The sequence below is a fragment of the Nothobranchius furzeri genome, chromosome 9 (assembly GCF_043380555.1).
Source record: "Nothobranchius furzeri strain GRZ-AD chromosome 9, NfurGRZ-RIMD1, whole genome shotgun sequence".
Lineage (NCBI taxonomy): Eukaryota > Metazoa > Chordata > Actinopteri > Cyprinodontiformes > Nothobranchiidae > Nothobranchius > Nothobranchius furzeri.
In genome coordinates this window covers 13,041,466-13,063,100 of record NC_091749.1, presented here as the reverse complement: position 1 = coordinate 13,063,100, position 21,635 = coordinate 13,041,466, and the positions used below count along the sequence as shown (strand labels likewise).

Sequence of the window (21,635 nt, the reverse complement as noted above, 5' to 3'; positions counted from 1 at the left end):
CCATGAGAGAGGCCCAAGCAAGACGCGCCCCGAGGAGTGTCTTGCCAAATGTCAACACTGGGTCTGACTGAGCGCCTCAGGGAGAGAGGTCCAAGCAAGACGCGCCCCGAGGAGCGTCTTGCCACATGTCACTACTCGGTCTGACTGAGCGCCTCAGGGAGAGAGGTCCAAGCAAGATGCGCCCCGAGGAGCGTCTTGCCACATGTCAACACTAGGTCTGACTGAGTGCCTCCAGGAGAGAGGCCCAAGCAAGACGCGCCCGGAGGAGTGTCTTGCCACATGTCACCACTTGGTCTGACTGAGCGCCTCCAGGAGAGAGCCCCAAGCAACACGCGCCCCGAGGAGCGTCAGGCCACATGTCACTACTCAGTCTGACTGAGCGCCTCCAGGAGAGAGGCCCAAGCAAGACGCGCCCCGAGGAGCGTCTTGCCACGTGTCAACACTGGGTCTGATTGAGGGCCTTCTGGAGAGAGGCCCAAGCAAGACGCGCCCCGAGGAGCGTCTTTTCACATGTCAACAATGGGTCTTACTGAGGGCCTCCAGGAGAGAGGCCAAAGCAAGACGCGCCCCGAGGAGCGTCTTGACACATGTCAACACTGGGTCTGACAGAGGGCCTCCATGAGAGAGGCCCAAGCAAGACGTGCCCCGAGGAGTGTCTTGCCACATGTCAACACTGGGTCTGACTGAGCGCCTCCAGGAGAGAGGCCAAATCAAGACGCGCCCCGAGGAGCGTCTTGCCACATGTCAACAATGGGTATGACTGAGGGCCTCCAGGAGAGAAGCCCAAGCAAGACACGCCCCGAGGAGCGTCTTGACACATGTCAACACTGGGTCTGACAGAGGGCCTCCAGGAGAGAGGCCCAAGCAAGACGCGCCCCGAGGAGTGTCTTGCCACATGTCACCACTTGGTCTGACTGAGCGCCTCCAGGAGAGAGGCCCAAGTAAGACGCGCCCCGAGGAGCGTCTTGCCACGTGTCAACACTGGGTCTGACTGAGCGCCTCCAGGAGAGAAGCCCAAGCAAGACGCGCCCCGAGGAGTGTCTTGCCACATGTCAACACTGGGTCTGACTGAGCGCCTCCAGGAGAGAGGCCCAAGCAAGACGCGCCCCGAGGAGCGTCTTGCCACGTGTCAACACTGTGTCTGACTGAGCGCCTCCAGGAGAGAGGCCCAAGCAACACGCGCCCCGAGGAGCGTCAGGCCACATGTCACTACTCAGTCTGACTGAGCGCCTCCAGGAGAGAGGCCCAAGCAAGACGCGCCCCGAGGAGCGTCTTGCCACGTGTCAACACTTGGTCTGACTGAGCGCCTCCAGGAGAGAGGCCCAAGCAACACGCGCCCCGAGGTGCGTCAGGCCACATGTCACTACTCAGTCTGACTGAGCGCCTCCAGGAGAGAGGCCAAAGCAAGACGCGCCCCGAGGAGCGTCTTGCCACATGTCAACACTGGGTCTGACAGAGGGCCTCCATGAGAGAGGCCCAAGCAAGACGCGCCCCGAGGAGTGTCTTGCTACATATCAACAATGGTTCTTACTGAGGGCCTCCAGGAGAGAAGCCCAAGCAAGAAGCGCCCCGAGGAGCTTCTTGCCACATGTCAGCACTCGGTCTGACTGAGCGCCTCCAGGAGAGAGGCCAAAGCATGACGCCCCCCGAGGAGCGTCTTGACACATGTCAACACTGGGTCTGACAGAGGGCCTCCATGAGAGAGGCCCAAGCAAGACGCGCCCCGAGGAGTGTCTTGCCAAATGTCAACACTGGGTCTGACTGAGCGCCTCAGGGAGAGAGGTCCAAGCAAGACGCGCCCCGAGGAGCGTCTTGCCACATGTCACTACTCGGTCTGACTGAGCGCCTCAGGGAGAGAGGTCCAAGCAAGACGCGCCCCGAGGAGCGTCTTGCCACATGTCAACACTAGGTCTGACTGAGGGCCTCCAGGAGAGAGGCCCAAGCAAGACGCGCCCCGAGGAGTGTCTTGCCACATGTCACCACTTGGTCTGACTGAGCGCCTCCAGGAGAGAGCCCCAAGCAACACGCGCCCCGAGGAGCGTCAGGCCACATGTCACTACTCAGTCTGACTGAGCGCCTCCAGGAGAGAGGCCCAAGCAAGACGCGCCCCGAGGAGCGTCTTGCCACGTGTCAACACTGGGTCTGATTGAGGGCCTTCTGGAGAGAGGCCCAAGCAAGACGCGCCCCGAGGAGCGTCTTCTCACATGTCAACAATGGGTCTTACTGAGGGCCTCCAGGAGAGAAGCCCAAGCAAGACGCGCCCCGAGGAGCTTCTTGCCACATGTCAGCACTCGGTCTGACTGAGCGCCTCCAGGAGAGAGGCCAAAGCAAGACGCGCCCCGAGGAGCGTCTTGACACATGTCAACACTGGGTCTGACAGAGGGCCTCCATGAGAGAGGCCCAAGCAAGACGCGCCCCGAGGAGTGTCTTGCCACATGTCAACAAAGGGTATGACTGAGGGCCTCCATGAGAGAGGCCCAAGCAAGACGCGCCCCGAGGAGTGTCTTGCCACATGTCAACACTGGGTCTGACTGAGCGCCTCCAGGAGAGAGGCCCAAGCAAGATGCGCCCCGAGGAGGGTCTTGCCACGTGTCACCACTGGGTCTGACTAAGAGCCTCCAGGAGAGAGGCCCAAGCAAGACGCGCCCCGAGGAGCGTCTTGCCACGTGTCACCACTGGGTCTGATTGAGCGCCTCCAGGAGAGAGGCCCCAGCAAGACCGGTCAGGCCTGCAGTGTACACATCAGAGACATGATGTTCTTTCACAGAACTGAGGTTGTTCATTACTAAATGACTTTTACAGGAATATTGTTATTATACTATTCAACAGGTTGATCATAATAATGTGTATTAAACCCACAACCTAGCACTGAGGACAGAGGGACTTTATTTAAATTAGTACTTAATGGAAACGATACATAATGATACATAAGAGCCATGTCATACATTCAGCCTAGGAATAGTAGCATTGTGCACTATTAAAAATATTCACATCAATTGCTCGAATCCCATTGTTGCAAAGTAAAACTCTAATAAAACTCTAGTCTGACATCAACAGAGAAGACTTAGTGTATGCACTACAAATACAGCATTAGGATTTCGAGTGGACCGTGCACCTTGTGAACCATCAGAGGCTTATGACGCAACATATCTTCCAGTTGCTATTAGACAAGTTATAATTCTCGACCATTTTTCGGAACTGGTTTCTTGGGTCCGTGAGTAAATGCCAAATGAGATGATAGTCCTTAAGTAAGTTCCTGGCGATCCCATGTCACGCTCTTGCCCATCAGCCGGTGAACGCTGAGACGGAACTCGATGAGAGCGATGTATTTTTTAAGTGCTCCGAATGTACTTCTAACAAGCGTGCGATTCACTTCGCGAGTAAACCGCAGCTGCAGCTGATTCAAACAGTCGAGCCAACTTTCTACATCACAATATTTGTTTTGTAGTTAGTCGAGTTACCTTTTGTGTGGCGCATGCACGGGTCGTTAGCATCCAGCTCCCAGCTTAGAGAGTCCTGTATTGACACAGACGTCAATACATCTCGATGTCATGCAACACACAAAGTCTGTCGCATACAGGTGGGTTAACACATGTACGATACCTTTTGTGTGGCGCATGCACGGGTCGTTAGCGTCCAGCTCCCGGCTTATAGAGAGTCCTGTATTGACACAGACGTCAATACATCTCGATGTCATGCAACACACAAAGTCTGTCGCATACAGGTGGGTTAACACACATGTACGATGTGTGCGATGGCGCGCCCGTTTACAATGGGACACGACGATGATCATTGTTAACCAAACTCTTGTTTCTCACGACAGGTGGTAGCGTTGTCTCCTGCACCTGGTCTTCGTGCACAGAGGGTGTTGTAATGTGCTCGTCATAGTCGCGATCGTTGTCACTCGAATCCGTTGTTCTCACGACAGGTGGTAGCGTTGTCTCCTGCATGTTGTCTTTGCGTGCGGCAAGCGTTGTGCTGTGCTCGTCATAATGGTTGTCTTCGTACAAAGGGGGTGTTGAATACTCCTTCGCGAGTAGTCTAGGAGGTGGTGTGATGGGACGTATCTCAGAGGCGTTATGTGAGCGTACCACCATGGCCTGAGCAACTGCGACTACTGAGAGTACACCCAGTACAGACAGCGAGATCATTTTTTACTTGGGTGTTGTACGTGTGGGTACAGCCGCTTTAATGGCAGTGAGAGCAAGTGGTCACATGTATTTATAGGTCACTAGCAGAAAGTAAGGCACGTGGTCAGAGTGTAATCGTAACCACCGTAGCTCTTGTAATAATTTAATATACATAGAAATCAGAAACGGGCATGTCAGGATAGACATCGCGAGTGATAATGCGGCCAGTATCTGTGTGCGCTTGAGAGCACCTTGTTGTTCTACTGTGGTGCCCATGCCGCCGGGTCTGTAAATGTCATCGACCTTCTTTATATACGCATACGATAAAGACCGTATATTCTCTATGGATTTGAACACGTCCTTTGTTTTGCGTAACACTTGAGCTGTCTCGAGCGTGATGTTGTGAGTGTACGCCAGTGTTTCGCATGCACCGAGGTCCGAAAGGGCGTGCGCTACAACTATTAACCTTGGTTTGGGAGTGTGGCGAAACGCTCGCTCCGCTGTAATGGGCAGATGCAATGTTATCACCTGGTACGTTTCGTTAGTCGGGTCGTAACACAACGGTCCGTGACACGGACCGTCACATTGTATGGGGCACAGTAAGGACAACACGCCGCCGACCGTGACTTCGCACTCGACCACGGTGGTGTTGTCGATTTGCAAAGGATCACATACGCCTCTCCAGTCGCAATGAGGCACATTGTAGTCGACACGACCGTCGGTCACCATAGCTTTCGTCAGCCAACACACTCGATTGCCCTTCGAAACATCGGCGATCAACGTGAGCGTAGAGGTCGCTGTCGCTTTACTGTACGCCAGGATATCCGTGTGTGAGTGCACGCTTGACGTCGATTGACAACCGGTCATGTCAGACCTGATCAGACCTTCCGAACACATGACCATTAGTTGTTGTGCGGCCGAGAGTATCGCGATCATACCGTTGAGATGTGTAGAAAGCGCGTACACGCCAGCCTTCCACGTTTCCAAAGTTTCCAGCAGTCTAGAGGGACTTGTCTTAGCGCGCACAGCTGTGCTGAATTTGCGTTGGGTAGACACAACGGCTTCGACCTCGCTTAGGATCTTGTGGGCTCATGTACTCGTGGTAGGCCAAGATGTGTATAGTCGAGCGCGGTGACGCCCCGACCACTTGACCCGGTTTTGTTGTGGCGATATGCGTGTCCAGTAACGCGGCAAAGTCTACGTGTCTAGCGTGTATTGATTTTACAGCTCGCTCATACCCCAACAGTACGGTCCGTAGAAGTTCGTTCACTTGTTTCCATGCGCTCGTGGAACACAGGACATCGCAACCTCTGTGATACTCAAATAAAGCGTCACACACCAGCTGCTTGCACGTTGGAAATACAATCGGTAGTAACTTCTTACTCCACTCTATGTTGAACTCGTATAGTATGTATATGGGCGGTTGAGGCGGTTTGCGCATTTTCTATCTACCCTCCGCTAATATAACTCTGTGGTCTGTCTCCTGAGATGGTGCGGTTGGAACTTGCGAGAGTGCACTATGGACGTTCGGCGTTTCCATTTCATCAACTGTGCCATTTTCAGCCACTGGCAAACGGCCGTCGACGGTCGATGCGAGACACCAACATAACGTTAGACCGCGACCCTCATGCCAGTTTTCTGTAGTACTGGTTGTAGTTTCTGGTGCACACTTGATACGCCATTACGATCACAATTACGTTGATTAATAAATCCAGTGTTGTAGCGACTGCAGCCAGCGCCGTCGCGCAACTCATGTCGGTGTTATCCCTCGATACTTTCGTTGGTATTCAAGCGTATGCAGAATCTACGGATCTGGTGAAGTTGCTTGTCACTAGCTTGCGCACGTTTGATATGGCACTTTGCGCGAGACTCACACAACCTGCAGTGGCGACCGTCGCGTCAGTGCAAAGTTTTTCCGATATATCGCTCGCAACATCGTTTGTCATTTGCTGTACACTGCGCACACTGGCCGCGAGGTCGCGGAGAGGGTCTTCGTTACGAGCTTCTCTGGTAGCGCCTTGGTTGATGAGGACGATCATCTTTAGCAATAGTTCATCTCGAAGCGCAACGATGGTGAGGGCGACGGGTTGGCCGGTTCCGCCTTATGGCCACTCGGTTGCCGCTAGATTGCCCAATGCCACACACGCAGACGAACCCTGTACACACTCAATGACCCGTGTACAATCGTTGATTTCTGCTAGTACGTTTGCTAGGTCTACGTGCTTCCACGGATCGGGCGTGGGCACGCGCTTGTTTTTAGAGGCGTTTTCGCGCAGCCTCTACCCTGCACGACCGCTCGTGGCCGCACTAGCTATATTTATCTTTATTTGTTTCACACACACACACACACACACACACACACACACACACACACACACACACACACACACACACACACACACATTCTGGTTTTTGCCCCTTATGAGGCCCACCGGTTTTTCTATGCTTTATGGGATCCACCCTTTCCAGTGGTCCTACATCGCTTTTAAAAACAAGGTTAGATGTAAAAAAAAATCTAAATCATTAATATCACTTCAATTTAACACATTTCTAAAGTTTTGACCAAAAAGGTATTTGGCCACTTGTGGGGACCGTTTCTAGCATTGCATACTTGTGAGGTCCATTCACATACACACGTACATATCAAGTTTTTATATGTTAATGGGGCCCACGGTCACTATCTGCAGCTGCTGATACCAGTCTTTATTATTACTCCCAGTTTCCTCATGTTGGACTAAAATATTTTTTTGTAATAAGTGATTATGTATATGTGTGAACATTTCTATCTGCGATGACAGATTACAAGACATTCAGCTTCAAAGACAGTTTAATAACAAAATTGAAATGACCAATTTAATTACATTTTATGCCATATGCTTGTGATTTTTTTAATTATTAAATCATTAATCTAATCTCCACTGAATGTTTTAACAATATCAGTTTGAAGTTCTATGCAAACCCAACATTTTTTGTTACATTGGCATTGAAATTATGCGTTTCATTGGACTGCATTCAAAATGCCTTGTTATTACAGGTGTAAAAAATATACAAAAAAAAAACTGTGAAATGTTTTTATTTGTACACAACGGAACAGCCATAAAACCTAAGCAAACCCTTACAAAAACAACAAAAAGTAACAACAAACACAACAAAGGACAAAACATTTTGACATCCAATGTTTTGCTTTTACCTCCGTTCAATTAGGTGCTTTCATACTACTTTTCTTCTCAGGGCTGTAATGCGATTTTTAACATAATATTTACCAGCTTTCCAGTCTCTGTTTCTGAGAGCTTCAGGTGCAGCAGTAATACAGCGCTGACACTCTTCTTTACCAGGAACTTGACTCCTCACGATAAATCTCCTCAAATGTTTGTCCACTGCAGCACACTCTTCTGGGGTCCAGCTTCTCTTGACAGCTGTTTGTTTTTCTGTGTGGACAAAAACAAAACAATGTAGGTTTTCTATTATAAAGAAGTTTTAATCTTGATTAACACTGTAAGACCCACTGTTTTAGAATTACAACAATTTTGGTTATTGTCCAAAATTATTCCACAAATTCAGTCTCATAAATCCCCAAGGCCCTCTGATGGTGGTCAGCACAAAACTTACTGCATGTAAACAAATCAGGTAACAGAATTCCATTTGTACCATTTCCATGTACTTGAAGAGAGGTCCAGAGTCTGGGGGCTACAGCAGCAGATGATCTGTCACCTTTGGTCTTTTGCCTTGAGCTGGACTAACAGTAGGCTTTGGTCACTGGACCTCAGGGACCTGCTGGGGTGTAGGGTCTGAGAAGAGCACCAAAGTATGGTGGTGCTTGTCCATGTAAGGCCCTATAAACCAGAACCATGATCTTGAAATGAACCCTGAAGTTGACTGGCAGCCACTGAAACTGGAGGAGAAGCGGGGTGATGTGGGTGTGTTTGGAGGTCCTGGTTAGAAGCTGAGCTGACAGGCATTCTGAACCACCTGTAGACGGTTCAGGGAGGTTCTGCTCAGACACGTGAAAAGAGTTGCAGTAGTCCAAGCGTGAGAAGATGAAGGTGTGGAGAACTGTCTCAAGTTCAGAGCAGGACAAAATGGGACTCAGCTTTGCAATGTTCCTGAGATGAAAGAAGGAAGAGCGAACAAGAGAACGGACTTGAGAATCCAGGGTGAGAGCCGGGTCAAAGGTCACACTAAGACTCCTGACGGAGGGTTTGGTGTGAGAAGCAAGCTGACCAAGATCTCTGACTTTGGGAACCAGCTTGTCTGGGGCACAGATGAGGATCTCAGTCTTATCTTCATTCAGCTGAAGAAAGCTCCCAGCCATCCAGGTTTTGATAGAGTCTAAGCAGGTGTGTAACAGCTGCAGCTTAGACATCTCATGGGGCTTAAAGGAGATGTACAGCTGGGATGTCATCTGCATAAAGATGGTAGGAGATTCCTCTGAAAGAGCTCAGGATGTGCTGAAGAGGAATCAGATAGAGGAAGATGAGTAGAGGCCCCAGTGCAGAACCTTGTGGGACACCATGGGTGAGGGAGGTGGTGGAGGACCTTGGAGATGGCCACAGCGTTTTTAAAGTAAGCAGGGACCTGACCATAAACCAGAGAAGCATTAATTGTGGAGAGCACGCTGGGATCGATGGACTGAGAAGCACTTTTAAACAAAGATGAGGGTAAGATGTAGAGGGGGCATGCAGAGGTCTTCATAGAGTTGGCTAGTTTGGTTAACTCAGGCAAAGAAACAGGAGCAAAGCTATGTAGGATGATGGGCCTGGTTGGAGTCAGGAGAGGCAGAGATAAGGCTGAGGGAGAGATGCTAGATTTGACCTTATTGACTTTGTCCACAAAGAAAGACAGAAAGTTCTCACAGTCTACAACAGAGTGAATGGAGGCTGTAGGAGAGGCAGGGGAGAAGATGCTTCTGATGGTGTTAAACAGCACCTTGGGATTCTCTTTGCTCTGGGACACCAGGTTGGAGAAATAGTCAACCTTTGCATCTCTGACTGCAGAGTTAAAGGAAGTCAGAAGATTCTTTAGATGCAGCAGATGGACATGGAGACGGGTTTTCTTCCACAAGCGCTTGTAACAACAACAAGCTACTGACCATCAACCTCTGTGACGGGTCAAACTGACCCGACATGTGCCTCTGCTTTTACCTGGAGCCGAGATGGCTGCTGAGACACACTCTCCTTCTGCAAGGACGGCAGAGGCTGGGTTCTGATAACCAGTCGTCAAGGACGCAGTGTGGGGAAGGAGGACAGCTGAACTGTTCATCTTATGATTTTAATAAAGAATGAGATCTGTTGATGAATTAATTAATATGATCAACTGCTGAATCAATTTGTGATCAAACTTGTAAATGATGTTTAATGGAGATGATGTGATAACGAATAATACACCACATATTGTTAAACACACAGCAGGCAAGAGCAGAGCTTCTCAAGGGCAAAGACGTCACGATCTGGGAATGCCCCGGGAAGGGGGGGTCGTTCTACAAAACTACTGACAAGCGAGCTGAGAGTCAGTTCGTTGAGACTTCACAGGGCCCGTGAATTCCTCTTCGACAACATCAGAACTTTGGCACGCTGCCAGGTTCTGGACACTTGCAAGCAAGCTGAAAACACCAACTGAGTTCCACCATCAAACGTGGAACGGTTTGCTTAAACTTGAGCCAATCAGAGACTGATTTTGACCAGTGGACTTTAACCTCAAAGCCTCACGGATTGGGAGACCAGCTGGGAGCGACCGTGTTCCTCCATCGACCGGGGTCCGTCCAAGACACCCCCCAGGTGATTTAGGGCACTCATGATCACTTCTTGTTCCAAAGCGACACAGTAGACTAACCCAAAACATCATTTCTGTTTCAGACAGATGAACTAAGCCCTCAGCTAAGCTCTGCTCTCATGCACATTTTAGCTCATTAAACATCAGGGAATTGTTAACTGTGTGAGATTTTAAATTGTGATTTATAAATTAAATTCTTTTAAAATTGTTGAAGGTTGATCTTTATTCAAGCGAGTCTAAATACCTGAGAATAAAAAGTTCTTTAGGTCTTCTGAGAAAAATAAGCGTTGTCCGAATTAATATTCAATCAATATTAATCATTTCCAAAGGTTGTTAAAATAACATTCCTTATTTCACGTAAAGGGAGCATTCTCCACTTTAACACGCTCAATTTTTCTGCATTGGTGCTTTAGGCTGCAAAGGCTGTCATTAAATGATAATGATAAATGACCCGCGCTTGTATAGCACCTCTCAGAGTAAGGACTCCAATGCGCTTTACACTACAGTGTATCATTCATCCATTCACACACACATTCACACACTGATGGTGATGAGCTATGATGTAGCCACAGCTGCCCTGGGGCGCACTGACAGAGGCGAGGCTGCCGAGCACAGGCGCCACCGGTCCCTCTGACCTCCACCAGCAGGCAAGGTGGGTTAAGTGTCTTGCCCAAGGACACAACAGCAGCATTCTCTGTCAGGAGCCGGGATCGAACCTGCAACCTTCCGATTACTGGACAACCCGCTCAACCTGTTGAGCTACTGCTGCCCCCAGGAAGTAGGGTTCACTGCAGGAACTGATCTGGTTCTGACAGGACAGATGTTGTCCAGAATGGAAATGCAGTGCTTGTTAAACTGAGAAGTTAAGGAATCTGGGTCGTTATCAGAAGAACAGGGTGGATCAATAGCAGCAGAAAATTTGCTAGCTGTGCTCTCATTAAGAAAACGAGAACTAACCAGAAGGTGAGCAGGAGGTGGGGAAACTGACAAGTTAAAGATAACGCAATGGGGATCTGAAATATGAACATCCTCAGGACAAACACTACCAGCATGTAGACCCAAAGTAAAAACAAGGTCTAGAGTGTGTCCCTTGGTGTGTGTGGGGCCAGCAACATGCTGGGTAAAGCTGAAGGAGTCAGGAGGCTGGACAAGGTAATGAGAAAGTGGTCTGAGGCATCATCGTAGATGTAGGTCTGGGCAATAAATCGAAAATGTATCACTATCGAAATTTCTGCCTCTTATCGAGATAATTTTTCCCATGTCAATAAATTTGATTAAAAAAAAGGTGTGTAAGTTGGCAATGTTCATGTCCCTTTAAGAAGCTGTACCACCTTGAGTCACATAAAAATGTGATTCAACGTAATACATGTGACAGCCCCATCTAGTGAACAACTTTTGTTTCTGCACATACCTGTAGTTATCGTCCATTTATCGTTATTGAGGTTCAAATCCTCAATATATCGTGATATTGATTTTAGGCCATATTGCCCAGCCCTACGTGGATGTTAACATCACCAACAATAACCAGTCTGGACAGCTTCAAGGTGGAGGATAGAAAGACACTAAACTCCTTAAGAAAAGAACTGTTTGGACCAGGAGGACGATAAACCATGGCACAGTAAAACGGGTCCTTATGCCCCAGAGTGCAAGAGAGTGCAAGCCCTTACCTCTCTTTTTTGCAGAGACAGTCTGGTTTTGGACTTGTGGCGTGGAGGTACATTCTTGCAGGGATGACATGCTGACCTCATGTTCTGACCCCTCTTCTGGCATACTGACATCTGGATCAAGAAATAACTTTATTAAAGTATACAATACACAAAATATGTAATAGCCGTCAGTATAGTGGTTGTTATTTTATAAAATAAGTATATGGAATTTGTGTCTCTTAAAGGGAGAGACGGAATTTCATTCTGTCTCCTATTCTAAATCATTTTCAAGTGACTAGTGAAGTAAAAATATTAATTGTCATGTTAGCCCAGGGATGGCCAACTTCACTCTTTAGGGACCCACATCCTACAGGTCTGAGATGTTTCCCTGCTTCAACACGCCTGATTCAAGTTAAATAGATTAAACAGCTTGTTGCCAAGCTCTGCACAATGAATCAGGTGTGTTGCAGCAGGGAAACATCTAAGACTTGCAGGATTGTGGTCCTCAAGCAATACATTTCCTCATATAGTGTACAGACGAAAGACTGTCCTACGCAGCCCACTAGTGCTGAAGTAGCTGTACGCCTCAAAGATTGGATGTTGGACAACATAAAATGAACTGATTTCTTAGGTGTGTTCTTACTGTGTCGTGGTTCTAATTCCATGCTTTCGTTCTTTTTTAAACACAGAAACAGTTTTGTTTACCTGTTTTGTAGCTACAGTTTCACCGACGGCAGCCGTCGGCGAAACTGTAGCTACAAAACAGGTAAACAAAACTGTTTCTGTGTTTAAAAAAGAACGAAAGCATGGAATATGAACTGATTTCACCAGACAGCGACCGTTGTTACTGACATTACAAGTAGCGTTATAGTTAAGGTTAGTGTGCACTTACCTACTGTTTATAGGTTGCTCCAATCTCAGGGCACAGACTTCATGGAGAGATTGCATGGCTATTAAGACATTTTTTCTCCTCAATTCTGCACGAGTACACAGTTACAGCGAGTGGAGAACAAGTACATAGTTGAAGAGGAAAAATGTCAAGATGAAGCTGAGCGAGTTTAGTTCATGTCATCTAACCCGATGGCATACAGTATGCGTTTAAGCCAGTGATGAGGAGGAGGGGCGCAGCGGCTACGGACAAAGATGACAGTGAGGAGAGGGTTGGCAACCCTTTGTAGTGCAAATGCGGTCACTGCTCAGCCGTGGAGCAACAACCGTGGAGTCCGTTTGCTGCCATGAAGGAGACTTGGATAATGATAGGTATTTTTAAAATGCTCCTCTTTTTAAGTAATAAAATAATAAACTTGTGGATTAAAGGGTTTTTTCTTATCCTCAGTTGTTTTCAGTTAAAGGGCCTTTTTGTCCTCTTCACTTGGTCTTACAGGATGGTTACATTGGAGGTTGCAAGAGTGAGTGGTAACTCGTAGCTTTGGAAACTGAATTCCTGGCTGTCAGTCATAAATTAAGTAGCCAGCAGGTTTTGGCTTTCAACAAAAACTCTGTGACTTGAGAAATCCCCGCCTTAGACATGCGGTGGTTGGCCAAACCTCCTGACAGAGATTTACGGGTCTTTGTTTGGAAGACTGTGGGTGGAATAAAACCATTTGGAGTGCAGAGGACTGACCGAGAGCTGAGGTGTCGAGAGGCCTGGAACAGGCTTCTGGCGTGTTGGCTCTCCGCTGCTTGTTCTGACAGTGTAAAACCATCTTTTCCTTCTATTATTAATGTTTGTCACGTGTGTCTTAATGTACTGTACGTGCATATAAATATATGTGAGTCCTTTCTTGTAATAAAATCCTTCTTTGAATCTATTTTTGTCCGTCTCTCTCACCCATGTATGAGGTAAACGTGATTTAAATTGTTCTAAATAAAACTAATCTTTTAATCTCCCCCTTGTGCAATCACAATTATTCAGCAGATAAATGTGCTCAGGGAATTGTCCTGCGTCACTTTATCGTGGACCTACCAGATGTTCTATAATGAGAGAGGTGTTTTGTAGCTATGCTATCCCTGCGTGAAGTCCACGCAGAGAGATTGAAGCAACCTATAAGCAGCAGGTGGATGCACGCTAACCTAAAAGTTAAAGCTGCTTGTAATGTAAGGCAGTACTAACCCAATGTTCAGTTTTAAAACTGGGGTTGTGTTTGACTGTGTTGATTGTGCAGCCTCTGCATCAGACAGGTCTCCTGACAGAGTTGCAGGAGGAGGAGGTGGTTGGGACAAAGGAGGGAGATGGGGTTGTTGATGCTAATTTTTGTCATGCACTGTGTGAAAATGCACCAAAGGTAAGAACTGCATTGAAGCTCACCTGTTGCAGACACTCTTTGGTTTTGACTTTCTGATATGGAGGTACATTCTTGCCTGGATGACATGCTGACCTCATCGTCTGACCCCTTGTCACCTAGCACACAGACATCTGGACGTAAATAATTACTTGTAAGAATAAAATACACAAAACAGGTAAAACAGATAATTTAGCATCAATTTAAGAACATTGCATACACATACCTTCAATGTCCTCTGCTAAAGGTCCCTCCATGTGAATGGTCTAAAAAGATAGTTGAACAAATATTGGAAAGCTGAACTTGTGGGCAATCTGCAAAAGTATACAACTATAGAATTATTCTCTTATCCGGTCATCATTACTCTTAGGGCAGGAATTTAACTTTTTCATCCACCAGATTCAAAATTTTACTGGCCACTCAATGTTCTTAATGCCGCCTTTACAAGAAAGGATAACCACAGGTTGACTTGCAATAGTGGATATTTCATCAAGGGAAGGAAAAAGCATTTGGGCACAAAATCCTCGATAACTTTAAGTAAATGACGTGTTTTCACCAGCTCCAGACTAGTGAATTTCAACGCAGCAGCAGCGGTGATGTTCGCACATCCTTTCCTAATAATACCGCCTATCATGTTAACGTCATTAGCTTTATATATACACCCCCACACTAGCAGGCTCCAGCGACTAAAGTCTACGCTGTGGTGAGATTTTTTCCCACTCTGTTGAAGAACAAGAAGAAAATATCATTTCTATAGCGCCTCTCAAGATAAAAATCATGAGGCGCTTCACAAAAACAAAAACAAAAAATATAAAAAATTGTAAAAATATAAAAAAGCACTTAGAAAATGTTTTAAAATATATTTAAAATAAGCAAGAATAGGCAATTGCGACTTAAAAGAAAAAATGTTAAGAAAGAGAGAGTGTGACTAGGAAAGAGGGAAATCAGTGGATCCTGAGGAAGGTGGAATAGGTGGGGAGAGCCGAATAAAGAGAGAGTGGTGAAGAAGGTCATACAAAAGCCAGCTTGAACAAGTGAGTCTTCAACTGCTTTTTGAAGGAGACCACTGAGTCCACTGATCTCAGGCTCAGGGGGAGAGAGTTCCAGAGTCTGGGGGCCACAGCAGCAAATGATCTGTCAAAGCTACAGCAATACTGCACCGAACAAGAAGATGGCTCTGCCTTCACAGGAAGCATAAAGGAGAATAGTTTGGAAAGATTTTTCCAACCAATACAGGTACAACTACTTATTTATCATAGATACACCGACAGTTATGATGCAGGAAGCCATGTGCTATTAGTTGTTTGCCACCACGCGTCCAGTGAAGAGCACAGCGAAGAAGACGTGCTGCTGCCTAGACTCTCCCGGTGTGAAAAGGACCGCTTTGAAGTTTGCGAGTAAACCGTTTCGCTGTCGTTTTGTGCCACTGATGCTTCCAGTGTGAAACTGGGGACAAGTTTTCTGGCGGCAGCATAGGCGTATCACTGCCCCAAATGATCAGTTGCATAACACATTTGAATGCGCTGTACTGCCAACATTACCTGCCAGGTGTGTGGCTTGATGATTGTGACCCCCCAATAAGCCATTTCGGTACTGCGTTGTGCGCAATGCATTCTGGTGTTTTGGACCCTAAACTGACAGAAGCGAACATACATATAGATAGGGAAAGCGGCAAAATTTATGATTTGAACAGTGGAAAGTTGTTGAACTGAAAACATATTCGCCTTAGAGGGCTGCCTGTGAAAGAACTAAGTGCACTAGCGTATGCAGCTACAGTGCAGAAACTACTAATTGTTTTGACGAAATAAGTGGCGTAGTTAAGGCTGATTATACCAGCTTTTGACATTTCATGGAGTGACAATCCCAGACCCACAAACGCTATTAGAAAGACTGGGAAGGAAAAATGTTGGCATGTAGAAGCGACCTCAGCTACTTTTCATCCCAGAGCTCATGCATTCAAGATGTGCTGTATCATAATATCGCAGGTATTTTCTTGCTTGTGAAATGTCTGTGTTATGGGTAGCAGTTAGCACCTAGCCTATGAGCTTTTGCCATGCTTTTAAATTCTTACAATTTGTATTCATGTATGGGTTTTTTACTTCTTAAAACCTGTAAGAGCCCGGATAAGGCTGTGATGCCCTGGCCGCCCACTGAATGGGACAAGCATGTATGCCCCCATCCTAACGGGAATGCATCCGTGAAAACAGAAACATGTGACATTGTACGACCAAGAGAGACTCCAAGCATCAAGATGTCGGGGTTCCCCCAGTGCTCCAGATCTCATTTTACTGAGAGGAATGGGCAGCATATGTTGTTTGTGATGCAGCAGGTTTATCTTGAGATATCTGAACCAGCATTGGATGCGTGTCATATGTTGCAAACCAAGAGGAACTGCTATATGGCCTGCAGCCATCAAGCCAAGCAGCTTCATCACTGTAAGAGCTGTCACAGTGTGGCGAGGTTGCATGTGGCTGATTACGTGTGTTGAGACTGGGAGAGGTAGGCTCTCATGATGCTGGAGTTCAGCTTTATGCCCAAAATGGTGATCAGCTGTGATGGGATCACAGAACTTTTCTCCCAATTTATGGAGAAACCGAACATCCTAACGTGATTAGATGTTCTGTTAGTGTTCTCATCTGTGATTCCACGTCGGACTCTGAGGGAGCCAGAAGGAGCAGATAATCCAGATAAAAAGAACCATCAAGCCCACCGTGCGTAATGGCTGAAGCGATGTCTCTAGACAACTCTAGAAGGTGCAGGGAGAGAGGGAGTAACTGAACAGGAGTCTGTTGTACTGATATTGGACTCTGTTGAAGGACAAACACAGGAATTTCCTGTGTTTCGGGACCACTGGAATATGGAAATATGTGTCCCTCAGGTCGATAGAAGTTAACCAGTTGCCTGGACGAACGTAACTCTAAAACTGTCTCATGGTGATCATGCGGAAGCGCTTTTCCGCTATGAAGCGGTAAAGTTGAACAGGAACAGATCGTGGATGAGTCTGACACTTCTGGCCTTTTTTTGTAACAAGGAAATTGCGGGAATAGAACCCCAAATTCACCTCATCTTTTGGACCCCTCGAGATGGCTTCCTTTGACAGGAGCTCCTTCAATTCTGACTGGAGGGTGAAGAAGTGGTCTGATGAAGTCAGTCTCATTTCCACAATCCTTGAGAATGGAGGGGGATGGGACCGAAATTGAATGGTAAATGGCCTGTATATGATATTGTGTCTTCTAGAGTCCTGGAACCCCACAAGATGCTTCACAACACAATCAATCATTCTCACACACATTCACACCCTGGTGGTGATGAGCTACATTGTAGCCACAGCTGCCCAGGGGCACACTGACAGAAGCGAGTCTGCCATACATATGCGCTACCGGTCCCTCCAACGACCACCAGCAGGCATACCATACCATACCATGTTTATTTGTAAAGCACATTTAAAAACAGCATGACAGCTGTCCAAAGTGCTGTACTGTAGTAAAAAAGAAGGAAACGTAGGGTTACATTATATAAACCCCGGTTCTTTGATAACAGAGTGAGGTGTTTCACTATGGGAATCGCCCTGGCGTGACCAACTACGGAAGATCCAATGACATCACGTCTGTCCCTGACAGACTGGTTGCGCAGTGCCCAGGCTCCGCTCACCCAGTATATACATGGCCAACCAACCCCTCTTACTCATTCGGATGATTTCTTACCGTTAATGCAAGAAGGGAATTGTTGGTGAAACACCTCACTGTTATCAAAGAACCGGGGTTTACATAACGTAACCCTATGTTCTTTTTCTAAATTCGTTCGGTGTTTCACTATGGGAGATATGGCCCACTCCTGGATTGCATATCCATCCCGAAGCGAGCTGCAGCAAAAACTCTGCTTAACCACTAAGCAGATGTTGTGCATCCTGCCTCCAGCACTGAATACGCCAGTGAAGGTTGAGACACATCCAGCCTGTAAAACCGCACAAAAGTCAGCGGCGTGGCCCAGCTAGCTACTGCACAAATATCCTGGACTGACACCCCACGAAACAGGGCCCAAGATGTAGCCATGCTCCTTGTAGAATGAGCCCTCACCCCCCAGAGGGGGTTCAGCACCCTTACACCTATATGAAAGGCTGATCGCTTCTACAATCCAGTGTGCCAGTCTCTCGCAAGACACAGGTTTGCCTTTATGGGCCATGGCCCAAGAAACAAACAACTGGTCTGATTTTCTGAGACCAGCAGTCCTGTCCATATAAGCCCCTAAAGCTCGAACAGGGCAGAGACAATGAAGTAAGTAAGTAAGTAAGTAAGTAAAGTTTATTTGTAGAGCGCCTTTCACAGATATAAATCACAAAGCGCTGTACAACATGAGTAAAATCAGGGCAAATACCTCTAACCAATAAAAACATCATAAAAACAATAGCAGTGACAATAGTAACCAAAATCAGGAGTAAAAACAAAGTCAAGGTGTGAACAAGAACAAAGCCATCTTTTAGAATATTTAGCGGGGAAAAGCCTGGATGAAAAGGTGAGTTTTAAGATGTTTTTTGAAGACCTCTACAGATTTCAAGAGACAGAGATTTGAAGGCAGACTGTTCCAAAGTCTGGGGGCAATAGACTGAAAGGCCCTGTCCCCTTTGGTTTTTAGTCTGGTTCGAGGAACAGCCAGGAGGTTTTCAGATGTGGATCGGAGGTTCCGTGAAGTGGTGTGTGGGGATAAAAGCTCAGATAGGTAGCTTGGAGCCTGGTTGTTAAGAGCTCTATAGGTCAGCACTAAAACTTTAAACTGTATTCTATATTATACCGGGAGCCAGTGGAGGGACTGTAAAACTGGGGTGATCTGAGCTTGTCTGCTGGATTTGGTTAGGAGTCTGGCTGCTGCATTTTGGATGGCTTGAAGGCGTGAGAGGGAGGTTTTGCTGAGACCAGTAAAAAGAGCGTTACAGTAGTCTAAGCGTGATGACACAAAGGCATGGATGATTTTTTTCCAGATCTGCAGTAGAAACCAGTTTACGGACTTTTGAAATGTTTCTCAGTTGGAAGAAACAAGAGCGGGAGATGGTTTTGACGTGTGAGTCTAAACTTAAAACCGGATCAAAAATAACTCCCAGGTTTCTAATGTTGGCCTTGGCTGATGGGCAAAAGGAGGCAATTTCCTGCTCGATTTTTGGTTGAAGTTCGGGGGGTGCAGAGATCAGGGTCTCTGTCTTGTTGGCATTTAGAACAAGAAAGTTGCTGGACAGCCAGTTACTGATCTGGGTCAGGCAGAGTACAAGGGTGGCCAGCCTGTCCAACTGGTGTGGCATGAAGGACATATAGAGCTGTATATCGTCAGCGTAGATGTGGTAGGAGATGTCTGGGAAAGACTGAATGATGCCAGCTAGGGGAAGAATATAGAATGCGTATAGTAGAGGCCCTAGAACTGAACCTTGTGGAACCCCGCATGTTAGAGAGGCAGTATCTGAAGAGAAGGTTTCCGACTTCACTGTGAATGTTCTGTTTGTGAGATAGGAAGAGAGCCAGTCTAGAGCAGAACCTGAAATCCCAGCCAGGGCATTTAACCTGTTTAGTAGTACGTTGTGGTCTACAGTGTCAAAAGCTGCACTGAGGTCAAGCAGGACCATGACAGAACATTTCCCAGCATCAGCAGCCATCAGGAGGTCATTATGCACCCTTACTAGAGCAGTCTCGGTTGAGTTCTGCTTCAGTAAGCCAGATTGGAAGGGGTCAGAGATCTTTGACTTGGAAAACCAGGATCTGAGTTGGGTTTCCACAAGCTTCTCAAGTACTTTACTGATGAAAGGTAGCTTAGAAATGGGCCTAAAGTTACTGGTGGAGCTGGCGTCAAGGTTGGGTTTCTTTAAGAGAGGAGTCACTACTGCATTTTTAAAGTAAGATGGAACACAGCTTTGGCTCAGTGAGCTGTTGATCATAGACTATGTTTACATGCAGCCAATATCCGGGTTATGATCAGGTTAAGGTCGGTATTCGGGTTTCTGAGTTGATCAGAATAACCCGTTTAGAACCATAAATAGAAAGAGTTACCTCTAACTTGCATAACCCCATTTAAATGCGGACGTTGGGGTAGCGTCAGGACGTATGGACTACGTCCAGACGCAATATGCGTCATTTCCGGTTCTTCTTGTTCTGGTATCCGTGAAAACAACATGTTTCCCAGTTCGGAAGAGATAGTGACCGCATTTGTTTGCACTTTAGTTTCCTCGTCACTCAAAGTGTGGTGCTGTGCCGAAACTCGCCATGTTGCTCCCAACTTGTTGTTTACTTCCGGTGTTCTGGCGCATACAAGACGTCTCGCTACTCAAAAGACCAAGATTCCTTGCGAACAGAGCATGCGCAGAACACACGCATTGATGGGCATATCCCGATATGCGTTTACATGACCAAACATTCGGGTTAGAGAAGGGTTACCCCAGGTGTAGTAACCGGGTTTTTAAAAACCCGGTTATGAGCATATCCGGGTTTTTGGCGGTGTTTACATGGCCGTGCGGAACCGGGTTATTGTGAATATTTGGGTTTTAAAAGGGTTACTGGCTGCATGTAAACGCACTCATAGTCAACAGAGATGGACTGATAGAGGCAAGGGACCCGACTAAGACAGAGAGAGGTAAGATGTCTGATGAGCATGATGAGAGCTTCATCTGACTGATTATTGAGGCTAAGTCATTTAGTGTAATTGGGGAGAAGGAGGTGAAAGACTCGGAGCACTGGGGGGCCTCCCCTCCTGAGGGTGGGGGGGTGGGGAGCTGGTGGAATGCTGGATCTCAGATTCAGCACCTTGTTGGCAAAAAAGTGGAGAAAGGTGTTACAGTCATCAGCTGAAGAAAGTTGAGCCTGCTGCAGAGGAGAAGACACGATGCTGGAGATGGTATCAAACAAAACATTAGGATTATTCTTATTTTGACATATGAGGTTGCTGAAGAAAGAAGACCTGGAATTTTCTACACCTTTGTTGTATGACTCGAGAAGTTCTTTAAAATATTCGCGATGAACAACCACACCTGTCCTCTTTCACCGTTGTTCCGCTTTTCTACAGGAGCGTCTAAGATCAAGAATCTGGTTGTTCAGCCAGGGAGAACTGGAGGCACTGGAACTGCGGCTGGTTTTGTAAGGGGCGACCTGATCCAGAATTTTGAGGCAGTGATCATTAAATGAGTTTGTAAGGAGCTCTACGTCATCAGAGGAAGGAGGTACAAAGTCAAAGAGGGAGGAGAAATTTAAAATGGTAGAACTGTTGATAATACGTCGTTGCTTGGCAGAGTCTGGTAAAAGAGATTCAGAATTTAGGTTAATATTTAAAGAAACTGACTTATGGTCACTGAACACAACATCATGTATCTGCAGTTTATCAACAAGAAGTCCGTAGGAAAAGACCAGATCCAGGGTGTGGCCTGCTCTGTGAGTGGGACCAGACACGTGTTGAGAGAAATTAAAAGAGTTCATCATGTTTAGGAACTCCCTAGTGGAGCAGTTAGATAGATCCTCAGCATGGATGTTGAAATCTCCAGCAATGATTATCCTGTCTAGTTTAATAGTTGAAGATAGGAGATCCTGAAAGTCAGACAGGAAGGATGAAGTAGATCCAGGTGGGCGATAGACCAGAATTCCATAAACTGGTAGAGCTCGACCAATTTTAATCATGATCATCTCGAATGAGCTGTAGGAGTTTGAGGATATTATTTGGCACGAAAAGTGTTTCTTAAAGATAACAGCTGTTCCTCCACCGCGGCCTGTGGTCCGTGGAGCAGAGAAGAAAGAGCAGTCTTGGGGACAGAGCTCACGGAGATGAGTGACGTCATTTTCACG

At 46.9% G+C, this 21,635-nt stretch overlaps 1 protein-coding gene across 4 annotated transcripts in view; it reads right to left on the bottom strand.

Annotated features, from left to right (window-relative positions):
• Nucleotides 1–7,187: 7,187 nt before the first annotated feature.
• The window catches only part of LOC129163436 (uncharacterized), a 30,467-nt gene continuing 16,019 nt past the window's right edge, over nt 7,188–21,635 (bottom strand). For 3 of the 4 annotated variants that reach the window (XM_070554698.1, XM_070554701.1, XM_070554700.1), the window contains 4 exons: nt 14,054–14,093; nt 13,854–13,961; nt 11,567–11,677; nt 7,188–7,558 (listed from right to left, as the gene is read on the bottom strand). In XM_070554698.1, coding sequence (XP_070410799.1) covers nt 7,341–7,558; nt 11,567–11,677; nt 13,854–13,961; nt 14,054–14,093 — 477 coding nt within the window. In that variant the 3' untranslated portion in view covers nt 7,188–7,340. The remainder of the gene's footprint in view (nt 7,559–11,566; nt 11,678–13,853; nt 13,962–14,053; nt 14,094–21,635) is intronic. The other variant, XM_070554702.1, reaches the window with a different exon arrangement.